Source organism: Phaseolus vulgaris, chromosome 7 (genome assembly GCF_000499845.2).
Source record: "Phaseolus vulgaris cultivar G19833 chromosome 7, P. vulgaris v2.0, whole genome shotgun sequence".
Classification (NCBI taxonomy): domain Eukaryota; kingdom Viridiplantae; phylum Streptophyta; class Magnoliopsida; order Fabales; family Fabaceae; genus Phaseolus; species Phaseolus vulgaris.
This window is the reverse complement of record NC_023753.2, coordinates 9,603,484-9,620,798: the sequence shown is the minus strand read 5'-3', so window position 1 is coordinate 9,620,798 and position 17,315 is coordinate 9,603,484. Positions and strand designations below refer to the sequence as shown.

General features: G+C 38.3%; 2 protein-coding genes across 2 annotated transcripts; one reads left to right on the top strand and one right to left on the bottom strand.

Annotated features, from left to right (window-relative positions):
- Window positions 1–548: 548 nt before the first annotated feature.
- LOC137829652 (elongation factor 1-alpha-like) lies at window positions 549–3,159 on the bottom strand. Its single transcript, XM_068636504.1, has 3 exons — window positions 3,089–3,159; window positions 2,370–2,843; window positions 549–1,623 (listed from the first exon to the last, which is right to left on the bottom strand). Exons 2-3 carry the CDS (start codon window positions 2,829–2,831, stop codon window positions 739–741), a joined length of 1,347 nt encoding a protein of 448 aa, XP_068492605.1. The 5' UTR covers window positions 2,832–2,843; window positions 3,089–3,159; the 3' UTR covers window positions 549–738.
- Window positions 3,160–9,378: 6,219 nt separating this feature from the next.
- LOC137829013 (uncharacterized) lies at window positions 9,379–10,482 on the top strand. The gene is made up of 2 exons (XM_068635809.1): window positions 9,379–9,762; window positions 9,919–10,482. The coding sequence occupies exons 1-2, from the start codon at window positions 9,379–9,381 to the stop codon at window positions 10,480–10,482; spliced, it is 948 nt and encodes a 315-aa protein (XP_068491910.1).
- Window positions 10,483–17,315: the final 6,833 nt, after the last annotated feature.

The window sequence follows — 17,315 nt, the reverse complement described above, 5'->3', positions numbered from 1 at the left end:
ATGTGGATCTGAATTTATCACTTACTAAAACATATGTATTAAAGATCTTGTAAAAATTGTTAATTGATTTATATGGTGTTCACGTGGCACCATCTTGAATCACAGCAAATTAATAATTTGATAAATTATTAACTACTACAAATAATTATTGTTTAAAAGAAAATGATATGTACTTGCAAATTACTTTGTATGCATTAGCTTTATTAATACTTTGAAAAAAAAATTGGCTATATTTCCTTTTTTAACTGCATGAGTGGTAGTCATAGTCATTATTAGTATCTAGAGTCACACTCTTCTCATTCAAACAATTGTTTATTCATGAGTTTAAAAGATGAATAATGTGTAAAAAGAAAAAAAAAACACTAAATGAAATCTTTTAACTATTATAGTCATCTTATTTTTAACAATGGAATCGTGTTATATCATATTGTTTATGCAGATAAGAATGTTTTCTTTCAAAGATGAACATGGTTTACAGATGAACACTCTTTTATCCTTCAACACCTCATTCATCCTAATTAGTTCATGCAACACATCTTTTACATTCATTTTCACACTTAAATAAATGATTATTTTATTATAATATAATATAAAACAAACTTTATTTATATAACAAAAAAACCTGACACTGAGACATAAACTGATAAACAAGAACATGAAAAAAAGTACTACTGCAAACAAGACAACATTCATCATAGTCATGTAATAGGGATTTCTTAATAGACCATCCTGCACGATTCACTTGCCCTTCTTCTGTGCAGCCTTGGTGACCTTAGCTCCAGCAGGGTCCTTCTTCTCCACGCTCTTGATGACTCCCACAGCCACAGTTTGACGCATGTCTCTAACAGCAAAACGACCAAGTGGAGGATATTCGGAGAAGGTTTCAACCACCATGGGCTTAGAGGGAATCATCTTCACAAAACCAGCATCTCCGTTCTTCAGGAACTTGGGCTCCTTCTCAAGCTCTTTACCAGACCGTCTGTCAATCTTGGTCACAAGTTCGGCAAACTTCACGGCAATGTGGGAGGTGTGGCAATCAAGAACTGGTGCATAACCCTTTCCAATCTGTCCAGGGTGATTCATGATGATAACCTGCGACGTGAAGTTGGCAGCCTCCTTGGCAGGGTCGTCCTTGGAGTTTGACGCAACGAAACCACGTTTCAGATCCTTGACAGCAACATTCTTCACGTTGAATCCCACATTGTCACCAGGAAGAGCCTCAGTGAGAGCTTCGTGGTGCATCTCCACAGACTTAACTTCAGTTGTGAGTCCAGTTGGTGCAAAAGTAACAAGCATTCCAGGTTTCAAGACACCAGTTTCCACACGTCCAACAGGTACAGTTCCAATTCCTCCAATCTTGTACACATCCTGAAGGGGTAATCGAAGAGGCTTATCTGATGGCCTCTTGGGCTCATTGATCTGATCAAGCGCCTCAAGAAGGGTAGGACCCTTGTACCAGTCAAGGTTGGTAGACCTCTCAATCATGTTATCTCCCTCAAAACCAGATATGGGAACAAAAGGGATCTTCTCAGGGTTGTAACCAACCTTCTTCATGTAAGAAGACACTTCCTTCACAATTTCATCATATCTCGCCTTGGAGTAGTTAGGTGTAGTGGCATCCATCTACTCAATAGAGTACATAAAATCATAGGTTAACAATAAGTACGTGTGCAAGTGTTTGCATACATCAGATCATCAGATCGTGAAAATCAAAACTAATTCTTCTTAGTTTATATAAAATGTACACTTACACAAGTTGCAAACGGATAATAGAAAATAGAGTAAAATAAAATAATGACACTGATAAATTTTAATCTGAAAAAAAGTTGCAAACAGATAATAGAAAATAGAGTAAAATAAAATAATGACACCGATAAATTTTAATCTTAAAAACTTTTTGAAAAGTAAAAGTCACGAGACCTAATTAAAAAATGTCTTTATTATAAAAGTATCATTACAATATTTGTTTTTCTCACTTTAAGACGGTAACACTTCATTTCATCCAAAAATGATGGAATATACAAGTGTCTCCAGCATTTCATTAGGATTTTTAATCTCACCATGGTTATCTATTCTCTCGTTTACTCTCTATCTCTTCTCTTTTGTTTACTTTTTTCTTCCTCACAAGTTTCTTTTATATAGAGAATGAGAGGAAGGTTTATTACCTAAAGAAATAGTGAACAATTAAAGTTCACCGCATTTTGAAAAAAGAGTTATAATTTCAAGACTTTTATGATCATCACTGAATCTATTCAATGAATCAGTTATCAATATTCATTGGTCATAGTCTCTCACTAAATTAATTAAGTAGGGATTCTGAAGAAAAGAATTCTCAACAATGAAGGTGTAGAAGTTTACTATATATATACCTTGTTACAGCAGCAAATCATCTGCCTCACACCGAGAGTGAAAGCAAGGAGAGCATGTTCACGGGTCTGTCCATCCTTAGAAATACCAGCTTCAAAACCACCAGTGGTGGAATCAATAATAAGAACAGCACAGTCAGCTTGGGATGTCCCAGTGATCATATTTTTGATGAAATCCCTGTGTCCGGGGGCATCAATGACTGTGCAGTAGTACTTGGTGGTCTCAAACTTCCAGAGAGCAATGTCAATGGTGATTCCTCTTTCACGCTCAGCCTTCAGCTTGTCAAGAACCCAAGCATACTTGAAAGACCTCTTGTTCATCTCAGCAGCCTCCTTCTCGAATCTCTCTATCACACGCTTGTCAATACCTCCCAGCTTGTAGATGAGGTGACCAGTGGTAGTTGACTTCCCTGAGTCCACATGGCCAATCACCACTATGCTAATGTGAACCTTCTCTTTACCCATTACTTCTCCAACCTAAAATCAACATTCATCATTTCTATTGCATACAATCTAAACAATTGTTTCTCACGATCCGAGTTTGTAGCAGGCACATATAAGTCATAAGTCACATCAAGTTACACACCATCATAAATCATAAGTCATAAGTCAAAAGACAAAAGATAACTGGTTACACACCATCATAGTCAATTTTATACACTAAGTTTACGAATCAGTAATATGTTAATTATTCATACATAAGACACAATTGAGATAAAAACCTTGGTTAAAGAAACTGCACTGAACAGTGGTTAGCCTCAAAGAGAAAGAGTGTAGGTGTAGCAGAGATATTAAGTGGTTGTTTAAGAGGGGTTTGTTTATAAACAATATCTGGCCTTGGGTAGCAAGTTATGTACATAATAGAAGACCATTCTTTTTTTAGAAAAAAGTCATAAACAATATCTAGCCTTGGGTGGCAAGTAACACCGTAGAGAAGTCTTCCTTCCACATTTTTCATCACAAAATAGTTATTAAAACAATTAATGTCAACACACTAACAAATTTGGAGTATTAACTTTTCAAAACAAGTTCGTTAAACCCAAACACGCGTTAAAATTGTTGCTAATTTTCTATCTAATTTTGCATGGATAATTTGTCATCCATTATGGTTTTATTGAACTTATCTTTTTTGCAATCATAAGCTATAAAAAACAGAGCAAAAAAATGTGCAACAAAAAAGAAGAAAAGAAGAAGGAGATAGAAAAAAAAATACATATTAAAAACTTATTATAAAAAGAAAACAACCTATTACATAGACATAAACTAACAGATGCTCAGCATTCTGTTCTATGCTGAATATTTGGGGTTTAGGGTTGTAAGAGAGAGACGTTGCCAAAAGAATGGCAGAAGTGAAGTTATTCTTCACAAACTTTCCTCATGAGTACATGGAGAGGGACATGTGGAAGATTTTTTAGAGGTGGGGAAGGGTTATCGACGTATTCATATCAAGAAGGTTAGATTCTGGTAAACGACGCTTTGGGTTCGTGAGATTTCAAGGGGTGTTGGATGCTCACGTTTTATAAAGGAAACTAGACGCTAATTGGATAGGTCTTTGGAAGCTGCGGGTAAATATACCTAAGTTTAGCAGGAAGGAACCACACAGACCCGAGTTGGATGAAGTAAGGAAACATGAACATGTAAGGAAGGCTTGGAGGCAGAAGGCTCAACAAAGATCCTTTGCTCAAGTGGTTAGGGACGGTCACGAGTCTGCTTCTAAGAAGGTCTTGGACGCCAGCACGGTCTGCTTTCAAGTCGTGGTGGATTCTACAAAGTGGCTAGAGGATTGCTTTGTAGGGAGACTTATTGAGTTAAAAAATGTGCAGTCTATTAAGGAAAGTTTTATTTTGAGTGGAGTTAATTCTGTGAAGTTGAGGTCTCTAGGGGAGAAGTTTGTGTTGTTATCCTGTGATGAAGTGGGATTCTTAGAGAAGTTAGTTGTCAAAAATAAAGAATGGTTAGATGGGATATTCGAGTCTCTTGTCCCTTGGGACGATAGCTTTGTGGTAGGTGAAAAATTTGTTTGGGTTCGCTGTAGAGATATCTCGTTGGCGTTGTGGAGTGGCCAGTGCGCTGTAGAGGTATCCCGTTGGCGTTGTGGAGTAGCCAGTGTTTCGAATTTATTAGGTCTCTTGTCGGTTCGTTAGTTGAGGTTGACAACGCCACGATAACAAGGGAGGTTGTTGAGTTCGCTCGACTGCACGTTAGAATCCCGGTAGGAAGAGATGCAAAGGTGGTGAAGCAAGTGCAAATTAATGGTACTTTATGCACCGTCTCTTTTGAAGAAGAGATTGAGGTTTTGTTACTATGATCATCATTAGGGAGTGGTTCGTGAGGAGGATTCCGGCAAGCTTGGTCGAATTTGGAGGAGTTGGGTCTGTTAACTCTTTCTGCTCGGAGCTTGGTGGAGGGTTTGAACCAAAGGAAGGCAAAGAAAAAACGGTTCAGTTTCCTGCGAAGGTGAAGGGTAGTCTATTAGGTGGTGAAGGTGGCGCATGCAAAAATAATCATTGCGGTAAAAATCAGCCTAGTTTAGGTGGAGTAGGAGTCGCATGCAACTCTAATAATTGTGGGGTAAAATTGTTCAGCCTGGGGGCAGATTTTTCCTACTCTAGTAATTCAACAATTTTATTTAAAAAGTTAGAGGACAACAATAAAAGTAGTGGGGCCTAATCAGGTTGTTGTGCAAAAAGGCATTTGGGTCTTAAAGACGCATTAATTGCTCAGGAGTGGTCTCATGACCTAATTTGTGTTGGGCCTATTCTGGCACAAGAAAGAGACGCGAATAGGGTTGGGACATCACCAGGGGCGGCGGCGGCTGCCATGTGCGTCTTCTCAAGGGAGGTCGCAGGTGAAGAGGCGACGCGGCAAGCGATGGTCTGCGGCGACTGGTCTGCTCATCAAAGCGGTGGGTTCTCGTCGTCTTCCAAAGGCGTTTTTGGAGCGGCAATAACCAGTGGCGGAGTCTTATTCGTGGACTTGACTGCGGCAACAGGTTGCGAACTTATATCCATGTCGCCCTCCGCGCTGGGTGTCGTTGCCACTGCTGGTGATGGTAGTTCAGGGTGGAGCGGCGATGAGAGTGTTTGCGAGGGTACGAGGCTGGTTAATGGGAGGGAAGATAGAGTGGTTTCTGCAGAATGGGAAGTAAGATGCAGTGGTTTTGCATAAGAGTGGTGCGGTGGTGGATGGTCGGAGGAGTTTAAGTGGGAGCATCAATTCGGTCTTGATTTGTCAAACAGCGATGGTGTCCATGAGGTGGATGGTAGACACGCAAGCTGCACGTTTAACCGTGCTCCCTTGGTCAGCTTTGGAGGAACAGGTTCACAAGCTGACGAAAAATTGGTAATAGGGAAGGTTTCTCGAACCCTGTTTTCGAAATTGAATGCTAAAGCTAGCCGTGAGACCATTGTCCCTCTTAGTCGAAGCGCCAACAGTGTTGATAAAAATGGCTATAGGCTTAATTGGTTGAAAAATGAAAACTTAGAAGCTATTAGAATTTGGAGCATAGGAAAGGAACTTGGGTTTTCCTTTAATGGAGAGGAGGAAATTGTTATCAGCAAGTTAAAGTCTTTGGAAAATCGAGACAGTGGCAAGCAGAAGGTTGTTAGGAGGGAAAATAGTGTTTCAGATGATGAAGATTGTTAGTTTGAACACAAGGGGATTAGGAGGGAGTATTAAACAAAAATGTATTAGAGACTTTATTAGCAAAGAACAGGTCAACATGATTTGCTTACAAGAGACTAAATGTTCTAAGATTAGTAAGGAGAATGGTTTCCTGTTGTGGGGATCTAATGATATTGGTTGGATTGAGGTTGGTGCTAGTAATAACGCAAGAGGGATCATTACTATGTGGAGAAATAGTCGGTTTCAACTCGTCAACTCTTTTAGAGGCAACCGTTTTTCTGCTGTTGAAGGGGTGTGGAAGGGCGGTGGAGGGGTTCAGATTATGATAGTTAATGTCTACAGTCCTAGTTCGTTGAGGGAAAAAAAGATCATTTGGGAAGAAATTAGTGAGTTCAGACGGTGTTAGAACAATAGGGTGTGGGATGTACTTGAAGACTTTAATTCGAAGACAGGAAGAGAGAAGGAGTCTATTCTCAGTGTTTGACTACAGCAGAGATATCATAGGGTTTAATGATTTTACTGAAAAGTCCAAACTTTTAGATGTACCGATGGTAGGTAGAAAGTTTACTTGGTACAAGCAGAACAGATCAGTTAAAAGCATAATAGACAGGGTCTTGGTGTCCAGGGAATGGTTGGATGTGTGGCTGGATTGTAAACAATTCGTCTTAAGTAGAATTGTTTCTGATCATTGTGCCTTAGTGTTTAAGGACTCGATAGTGGAACAGGTCAGTTAAAAGCATAATAGACAGGATCTTGGTGTCCAGGGAATGGGTGGATGTGTGGCTGGATTGTAAACCATTCGTCTTAAGTAGAACTGTTTCTGATCATTGTGCCTTAGTGTTTAAGGACTCGATAGTGGATTGGGTTCCGAAACCGTTTAGAAGCTTGGATGCGTGGCAAAGTGATAGTAGGTTTAAAGATTTTGTAAAGAGTAAGTGGCATAGCTACGAGGTGCAGGGGGAGGTATGTTTGTTTTTAAAGAAAAATTGAAGAAGTTGAAGGTTGACTTAAAAATCTGGAATAGGAAGGTTTTTGGTGTACAAGCGGAACAGGTCAATTAAAAGCATAATAGACAGGGTCTTGGTGACCAGGGAATGGCTGGATGTGTGGCTGGCTTGTAAACAATTCGTCTTAAGTAGAACTGTTTTTTATCATTGTGCCTTAGTGTTTAAGGACTCGATAGTGGATTGGGTTCCGAAACCGTTTAGAAGCTTGGATGCGTGGCAAAGTGATAGTAGGTTTAAAGATTTTGTAAAGAGTAAGTGGCATAACTACGAGGTGCAGGGGGAGGTATGTTTGTTTTTAAAGAAAAATTGAAGAAGTTGAAGGTTGACTTAAAAATCTGGAATAGGAAGGTTTTTGGTTTTGTGAACCTTGCAGGGGACAAAATGTTCAAGAAATTACAAGAGTTGGATGAAAGAGACGATGAAAGTGATCTCGATGAGCAAGGAAGAGAGGAGAGGTGGTTGCTGCTGGTAGAACATAGTCGGCTTCCCTTTAAGCAAGAAGCCAGACATCAGTGGGTGGAACATGGAGACCTTAATACAGGATTTTTCCATTCGGTTGTCAAGTGGAGGAGGGCGAGGAATGGTTTAAATGAAGTTTTCATGGACGGGCTATGGTGTGATGATAAAGAGGTGGTAGAGGATAAGGTTAGGAGTTTGTTTAAATCTCGGTTTGATGGAGTTGATGGGGTTCCTGTCAGGTTGGATAATGTTCAGTTTAACTCAGTTTTTGGGGAGGAGAATAGAACGTTGGTCGAAGATATATCTAAAGAAGAAGTTAAATTTGCAGTATGGAGTTGTGAAAGCTCGAAGAGTCCTGGTCCCGACGGTTTTAACTTTGACTTTTTAAAGTTCTGTTGAGAGATTTTAAAAGAGGATGTTTTGAAGATTGTGAACGAGTTTGCAGATAGAGGCAGTTGGTCCAGGGGGTCAAATGCGTCTTTCATCTGTTTGGTTCCCAAGATTGACAACCCGCAGCAGCTAAGTGACTTCAGACCTATCTCTCTAGTAGGTTGTTTATACAAAATCGTTTCAAAGGTTTTGTCTCTTAGGCTGAAGAAGGTTATAAGTAAGTTTATTGATACTAGGCAATCTGCTTTCTTGGAGGGAAGGGGCTTATTGGATAGTGTTCTCGTGACCAATGAGGTTTTAGAGGAGGTGAAGTGGAGGAAAAAGAGTTGTGTCTACTTTAAAGTTGATTACGAAAAGGCATATGACTTTGTAAGTTGGGAGTTTTTATACTACATGCTTGGAAGGTTAGGCTTCTGCAAAAAAATGGATCAGATGGATTAAATCTTGTTTGGAGTTTTCCTTTGTGTCGGTGTTTGTAAATGGGAGTTCTACTTCAGAGTTTTACTCAAAGAGCGGTTTACGTCAAGGTGACCCTCTTGCGCCTTTTCTGTTTCTTATTGTGGCAGAAGGATTAGCAGGTGTTGGAAGGAAAACTGTAGAGAAGAATCTGGTGGAGAGTCTAGAGGTTGGGTACAAAAGGTTAAGGTAAACATGCTTCAATGTGGATGACTTTGTGAAGCTAACTTTAAATTTGTTTGCAATTTGAAATTCATTCTGCACTATTTTGAATTAGCCTCTGGTTTGAAGGTCAATTTTTCAAAGAGTAGAATTGGATAGGTGGGGGTTGACCACACTGTGATTCAGCAGTTTGCTCCAATCCTTAATTGCAAAGTGATGAAAACTCCTTTCAAATATTTAGGGTTGCTTGTGTGTGGGGGGGGGAGCCACAAGAGAGTCTCATTTTGGGACGGAGTGATAGAAAGAGTTAAGAGTAGGTTGGGAAGATGGAAAGGTAGATTTCTTTCGTTGGCCATGAGAGTTTGTCTCATTAAGTCGGTTCTTTCTTCTATCTCGCTTTTCTATATATCTATGTATAAGTTGTCTTCTGTTGTGCTAAAGGAGATTGAAAAAATCCAGAGAAAGTTTTGTGGGGTTAGGATTCAAAAGGAAGGAAAATAGTGTGAGTTTCTTGGAAAAAGGCTTACGAGCCTAGAGAAGTTGACGGTCTTGGTATTTTGAACTTAAAGCTTTTTATTAACAAACATAATCAATGTGTACTACAGAGAATAAATGGAATATAATCACTATTAATGGGTCTATAATTAGACTTAATTACAGGAATATAATCACTATTAATGGGTCTATAATTAGACTTAATTATAGGAATATAATCACTATTAATGGGTCTATAATTAGACTTAATTACAGGATGTTAGGTTAGGAAAGAATATGTACGGTTCTACTGCTATGGTTGTATATATGTATCATTGCTATAGATGAAAGAGCATATTGAATAAAATATTTTTTCATGGTATCAGAGCACAAAACTCTAATACCAGACAAACACAAAGCAAAGGCAACGGTGCACAACCATGGCAGCTGCACCAGAAAAGAATAATGCCAACAAAGCAGAGCACGAAGGAGGAGGTGCTAAGAAGACCTACTTGCCATATGATCTCAACGCGAGTGACAATCCCGGAAACATAATCACGCAAGTCCAATTGCGCGGCGAAAATTACGACGAATGGGCAAGAGCAGTAAAGATCTCGCTTCGTGCTCGGAGAAAATGGGGCTTCATTGATGGAACACATATCCAACCAGAGGATGAGGCACCTGACCTTGAAGATTGGTGGACCGTGCAGTCCATGATCATCTCTTGGATTCTAAACACCATTGAACCAAGCTTACGATCCACAGTAGCATATGCTGAGACTGCACATAACTTTTGGGAAGACATTAAAGAAAGATTCTCGGCTGTGAATGGACCTAGAATTCAGCAACTAAGGTCGGACTTGTCAAGATGCAAGCAGGAGGGAATGGTGGTGGCAACTTACTTTGGAAAATTGAAGGTCCTTTGTGATGAGCTTGCTAACAGTGACAAAATTCCATCTTGTACGTGTGGTGGATGCAAGTGCGGGATTGGTGCTCAGTTGGAAAAACGAAGGGAGGAGGAGAAGGTTCATCAACTCCTTATGGGGTTGGATGACGCAAGCTACGAGACAGTAAGATCAAACATTCTGGCCTCAAACCCATTGTCGTCACTGAACCGCGTATATGCAATGTTGGTACAAGAAGAAAAAGTGAGAATGATGGCCAAATCAACGGAAGAAAGGGGGTTGGTCGTGGGTCTCGCGATGCAGGCCAACTACAAAGAAAAAGGGCGTGGAGATGTGGTAGAAAAATCAATGACGTGCAGTCATTGCGGTAAAAATGGTCACGACATGAAGGGATGCTTCCAATTGATTGGATATCCCGAATGGTGGGGTGACAGACCAAAAAGTGAAGGCAAATGGAACGGCAGGGGACGTCAAGGGATGCGAAACAAAGGTAACCCGGCACGTGCAAATGTGGCACACGCTAGTGGAAGCAATAGTCAAGCCAACAATGACGACAAGAAACTTGAGATGGCAGGTCTGACCAATGAACAATGGAAGGTACTGGTTGATATGATCAGCAAACAAAAATCAAATGAATAAGAGAAAATGACTGGTAAGAGCATTTGGGATTTGTGGATTATTGACAGTGGGGCATCAAACCATATGACCGGATCACTGGAAAATTTGAGTGAAAAGGAAACTATACAAGGGTGCCCCGTGGGGTTACCCGATGGTGAACGTGTTCTAGCTTGCAAACAAGGAACGGTGACTCTTGAAGAAGAACTTGAATTGAAAAATGTCCTTTATGTTCCCAAATTAAAATGCAATTTACTTTCAGTACCTCAATTGACGGATGAAGAAAATTGTGTTGTAACATTCACTGATAAATTGTGTATTATACAGGATCGCACTTCGAGGACGCTGATTGGAGCAGGTGAACGAAAAGATGGGCTTTATTGGTATCGTGGGGTACGGAAGACTCAAGCATGTCATGTCAAGATGGAAAATCAACTAGCACTTTGGCATCAAAGATTAGGACATCTGTCATTTAAGATTGTGCAAATGCTTCCTGATATAAGTGGGAAATGTACTCGTGATGAGTTGAATAAAGTTTGTGAAGTTTGTGAAATCTGTGAAAAATCGAAACAAACGAGAGATAAGTTTTTCTTAAGTGCGCATCAAGCTTTGAATATTTTTTATTTAATTCACTGTGACTTATGGGATCCTTATAAAACTCCTTCATCCTGTGGTGCTTCATATTTTTTGACAATTGTGGATGATTGTTCACGGGCAGTTTGGATCTATTTGTTAAAAGAAAAAACAGAGGTATCAGTGACTTTGAAAAAAAAATTCACACTCATTGAGAGGCAATACAACAATTGTGTTAAAATGGTTCGCTCTGACAATGGAACCGAATTCATGTGTCTAAAACAATATTTCATTCAACAAACTTCCTGCGTCGGGACCCCGCAACAAAATGGACGCGTCGAACGCAAGTATCGGCATATTCTGAATGTTGCTCGGTCATTACTGTTTCAAGGCAATCTTCCCATTAAATTTTGGGGGGAATGGGTTTTGACTGCAGGCTACTTAATCAATCTCACGCCATCCTCCATTCTAAAAGAAAAAAAACCCCTTATGAAGTGATCCATGGATGTGTACCCAGTTACGCGCACTTACGAGTATTTGGTTCATTATGTTATGCTCATAATCAAAATAGACAGCGGGATAAATTTGATAGTCATAGCCGAAAATGTGTGTTTGTCGGGTATCCATTTGGCCAAAAATGATGGAAATTATTTGATTTGGAAACAGAAATTTTCTTTGTCTCTCGTGATGTACATTTTGTCGAAAATAAATTCCCATATTTTGAAGCCCAAAAGATGGACACTGCACAACCATTGCAAAACCCAATTATTGCCGACCCTTTAGACTCTGGAACGGACCCACATCTTCTTCATGAAGCTGCCTCCTCAAACCTAGATGAATGCATCGTCAACCAACCCATTGCATCTCCCATCCCAGCCAAGGGGGATGCTACCCTCACAGATGACTTCAACCACACGATCAACAACTCCGATCCGTGCATAGAAGCCTCGACGCTACCCACAGATTCACCGTCGCGTCCGACGGAGACGGCACCGTCGGTTTCTTCACCACCGTTGACGGTCGCGGTTCCCCTTGGGCGAGGGCATCGCGCGAAGCTGCCTTCCGTACGGTTACACGATTTTGTCGCAGCCACCACGATACCGTCGAGCCCCTCTGTTCCGTCACCTCCTTCAACAGAATCCTCAGGTGTTTCGTATCCTATACATGATTTTGTGAATTGTGATTCATTTTCTAAACATCATCAAAGTTTTCTTGCCTCTTTGCACACCGAGCAGGAACCCTTGTTCTTTTCTCAAGCGGTCCGAGAACCCCGGTGGCGTGACGCTATGGCACAGGAGATTCATGCTCACGAACTCAATGACACCTGAAAACTCACCGCTCTCCCTCCTGGAAAGAAGGCACTTGGGTGTAAATGGATCTACAAAATCAAATACAACTCGGATGGAACAATTGAAAGATTCAAGGCTCGATTGGTAATTCTTGGCAATCATCAAGTGGAGGGTTTGGATTACAACGAGACGTTTTCTCCTGTCGCAAAGACGGTAACCATTCGCACAACTCTAGCAGTAGCAGCCGCAAAAGATTGGGAGCTTCATCAGATGGACGTTCACAATGTGTTTCTCCATGGTGATCTTGATGATGAGGTTTATATGAAACTCCCTCCTGGCTTCCAAGAATCTCAACCAGGGGCAGTGTGCAAGCTTCAAAAGTCTCTCTATGGCCTCCGACAGGCCCCCAGGTGTTGGTTTGCTAAACTATCTTCTTCTCTAACTCGTTACGGCTTCCAACAATCCCCGAAGGATCATTCCCTGTTTACTCTCAATAATAATGACATACAGTTGCTTGTGCTAGTCTACATTGATGATCTTGTGATTGCAGGGAATAATGGTACTACCATCCAATGTTTTAAAGGCTACTTAAATCAATGCTTTTATATGAAAGATTTAGGCCGCCTCAAGTACTTCCTGGGGGTTGAAGTTGCTCGCTCCCCCAACGGAATCTTCCTTTGTCAGAGGAAATATGCCTTAGATATCATTACTGAAGTCGGATTGTTGGGTGCGAAGCCCGCCACTACACCATGTGAAGAAAATCACAAATTGAGCTTTGCTACTGGTTCTTTTCTTTCTGACCCGGTTACTTATTGTAGACTTGTTGGGAGGTTAATTTATTTGTGTTTCACTCGACCTGACCTTGCCTACAGTGTCCAAGTTTTATCTCAATTTATGCAAAATCCACGCTCCGAGCATTGGCAAGTTGCTCTTCGTGTTGTTCGATATTTAAAGGGGCATCCTGGACAAGGAATACTCCTACATCGAGAGAACAACTTACAACTCTTTGGGTGGTGTGATTCTGATTGGGCAAAATGTCCACTAACACGGAAATCTCTCACCGGATGGTTTATTCAACTCGGCACTTCCCCAATCTCTTGGAAAACCCAGAAACAACAAACGGTTTCTGCCTCCTCTGCTGAGGCTGAATATCGATCAATGGCTAAGACCACCCGAGAATTAAAGTGGATTATAGACATTCTCGCTTCTCTACATGTTCCTCATCTTGACCCAATTCGTCTTTATTGTGATAGTCAAGCAGCACTTCACATTGCTAAAAACCCGGTCTTCCACGAACGCACCAAACACATTGAAGTCGACTACCACCTTGTTCGAGATGAAATCATTCACAAGTGCCTTCTTCCATCCTATGTGCCCACACATACACAACTAGCTGACCTTTTCGCCAAAGCTCTCGGTGCTAAAAAGTTTAGGGTCATCTTGGTCAAGTTGGGCATTCAAGACTTACATGCTCCAACTTAAGGGGGTATTAACGAACATAATCAATGTGTGCTACAAAGAATAAATGGGATATAATCACTATTAATGGGTCTATAATTAGACTTAATTACAGGAATATAATCAGTATTAATGGGTCTATAAGTAGACTTAATTACAGAATGTTAGGTTAGGAAAGAATCTGTACGGTTCTACTGCTGTGGTTGTATATATGTATCATTGCTATAGATGAAAGAGCAGATTGAATAAAATATTTTTTCACTTTTCAATGTGACTCTGTTGGGAAAGTGGATTTGGCGTCTGGAGATTGAGAAGGGTGGTTTGTGGATGGAAATTATCGATTCTAAATATGGAGGTTGGAGAATCTTGCAAGAACAAAGGAGTAATGCTAAGGATTCCAATTGGAGGAGAGATTTGAAGGGGATTTGGGGAATGAAGGAATGGGGTAGAACCTTTGAGAATTGTTGTGAGTGGAGATTGGGAAACGGGAAATATGTCTTGTTCTGGAAAGATGTTTGGGTGGGCAACGAATATTTGAAAAGTAAATTTCCAAGACTGTATTCTTTATATGGTAATAAAGAAGGTAATTTAGAGTCTTGCGGGAAGTGGGTTAACGATAGTTAGGAGTGGAAGTTAGTCTGGAGGAGAGGTCTGTTTGATTGGGAAAATAGTCAGGAAGTCCAGTTGTTACAAGAGGTGCATGGAAAGGCCCCGGTCTTAAGTATTGAAGATAGTCGGGTTTGGAAGGTAGGTAATGATAGTGGGTTTTCTGCTAAATTAAGAGGCCCCTACGAGGGAGATAGTTTGTTTGTCTTCCTTTGGAAGACTTATGCTTTGCCTTCTGCCTAGTTTACTGCTTGAAGGGTGTTAATTAATTTGGTTGCTACAAAAGTTAACTTGGAAAGGTGTGGGGTTTCGGTTGATAGCAACCTCTGTAGTTTTTGCAGGATGGAAGTGGAGTCGATAAATCATCTATTTTTGGAATGCATGATTGCTTGACTTGTCTGGAAAGAGCGTTTTACATGGATGGGGATTACGTCGGTTGATCATGTTGATCCAGTTTCTCACTTCTTGCAGTTTAATTTGTTAAATGCTTCTGCCAGGTTAACATTGTTTGGAGTAGCGTTTGGATTGCAGTAGTAAATGAAATTTGGAAGCATAGGAATAAACATATTTTTTAAGGTGGAGTGATCGACCATTCAGAAATGTTCACATTGGCTCAATTAAAGGTTTGGTATTGGGTAACATCTAAATTTGATTATGCTTGTTTTACTTATTCTGAGTGGTGCATTGATCATGTGGCTGGTATGTTTTCAATTAAGTGAGTTTTTGCAAGGTTTTTTCCTTTGACTAGGGTGTTTGTTATTTTAAATTTATAAGGACTATGTTGGTTAGAAGGGATTTGAAGACATGTTGGGTTATGGTTATATATAACAGTTAAGTCACTCCTAAAATGATTCATATTTATTTATTTTTTCTTGTTGATAAAAAAAAGACATAAACTAACACTTAAAAAAAAATCGAAACAGGAAGAAGGAGAAACTTAGTTATGAAAAATGCAATCTTTTAATTGGTTTTATATTTGAAGCAACCTTTGAATCTGATTTTTTAATAGGTTTATATTTTTTTATGACATCATTTTTGTTTATACATCACACACTGTCAAATATGCTTTCATTTGATTCTCATGAAAGATGGGTTCTTATTTTGAAGTATTTAATTTAGTGTTCAATTTAAGATGCAATAGAAAAAAATAATAAACTTAAACTCCACATCAGAAAACAAAAGAAATCCTAAAGACAATTCTTTTGCAAAACTAGATCTTTTACAATAGTTACACCTATATTAAAATAATGGCAAGATAATTTAATATTATTTTAAAATATAGGTATTATATTTACTATAAATAGTTTTAAATTTGTAAAGTTTGTTTACTTGTTATATTCAAGTAACACTATATAACGCTTTTATATTAAATTTATTTTTGTTAATGGAAAATTAAAAGGGATATCTAACCAAGTTAGAAAGTAAACATGACATTTATATAAGATATGTTTTATATGATTTTTTATTTAATAAATTATATATTGAATTGCTTGTCAAAAATTACTAAATAAATTAAAATTTATCCATACACTACAAGAATAAATTATATATTATTTTAGAAATTAAAAAATTATTGATATATTAATGATTTGTTTTTTTTAATATAAAGTTATAAAATGGTTTATAGATTAATATCTAAATTGACTACAAGTTTTAGCTACTAATATATAAATTAGTTTTTAAAAGACTAATTAAAATTATTTTAAAATTTAAAAATAAGTAGCTAAAATTTTAGTAGTTAATGGTTAAATACTAATTTTACACATTTTTATTAAAATAAAAACTACTTTAAATATTAATAATTTTTTTAGTTTATACTAATTTAATCAAATAATAACTAATTATTTTAATATATAAAATTAGTTTTTTTTTTAAATTTTTTTATAGTGATATATGTAAAACTTGGTAAGTTTAAGAGAAATATGAAACTAACATTGAAAATAAAGAATTCATTTTATATAAGACAAATTCTTTGATAAGAAAAAGTTAATTTGGTAAAGTCAGAAATAATTTTATACAATGATATAGTTCAGAGAAGTTAACAACATTTCTTCTTTGTACAAAATATACATATTTCAATTTTTCAGTAAGTATGATTTAATACTTATAAATGTGGTATTATTTAACTAAAATTTATATTAAATATTTTAACAATCTTAACTAAATAATTTAAAGTGAGTATTGAATTTTAAAATAATATAAGTTAATGATAAAGAAACTGCTGAAAAAAATAGTACTGATTAAATTTATAAGTTCGCAACAGAACATAATTACCCATTGTTAAAGTAAATATTACAATTAAATATCCCAAAACTTTATCTCAAATCTTATTTCTTAGTCCTACGTAGCTTTCTAATTCCTTAGGGAAACACTATGTTACACTGTCCCGCTACGCTACCCTCCTTAACTTTATATTTATTTAATGGTAAGTTGAAAAAAAAAATTTAAGAAAATTAAAATATTAACTTATTTTTTTTCTGGTTAAAAACATATAATGTACCGGTCGGCCCGACGCATTAAGTTAATACAATGTAATAAATATGTAGCAAGAAACTAGTTACAACTAAAGTTGAGTGGGTCAATTACACTTTGAGAAACACTTCCTTAATATCAAGAAGTCACTACACATGACCCAAAAACAACTACGCATGTCTTTGACAACCGGTTACCTGATCCACACGAACCAAAACCCAAGTCAATCTATTAAAGGGACTTCTGAAAGGGAGAAAAGGTACTATGATATCCTGAGAGACTAGACTAAACACTAGCACTAATTTAAACGTCAGGGTGCAATCGCAGATATTCCACCGACCGAACGAGCGCGCACACATGAAAAAGGAAGAACTTGAAGAATTAGTTAACTGTTGATGCCATGACAACAATTGTGTATCAAGGAGGTGGATCAACAGTATAATTATTTCATTTTTTACC

Excerpts from the sequence above, each read along its gene's own strand:
- LOC137829652 (XM_068636504.1), bottom strand. The coding sequence starts at position 2,831 with ATGGGTAAAGAGAAGGTTCACATTAGCATAGTGGTGATTGGCCATGTG. Across the intron at positions 1,624-2,369 it reads TGATTTGCTGCTGTAACAAG|ATGGATGCCACTACACCTAA; the intron begins GTATATATATAG and ends TCTATTGAGTAG.
- LOC137829013 (XM_068635809.1), top strand. The coding sequence starts at position 9,379 with ATGGCAGCTGCACCAGAAAAGAATAATGCCAACAAAGCAGAGCACGAA. Across the intron at positions 9,763-9,918 it reads TTAAAGAAAGATTCTCGGCT|TGCGGGATTGGTGCTCAGTT; the intron begins GTGAATGGACCT and ends GGTGGATGCAAG.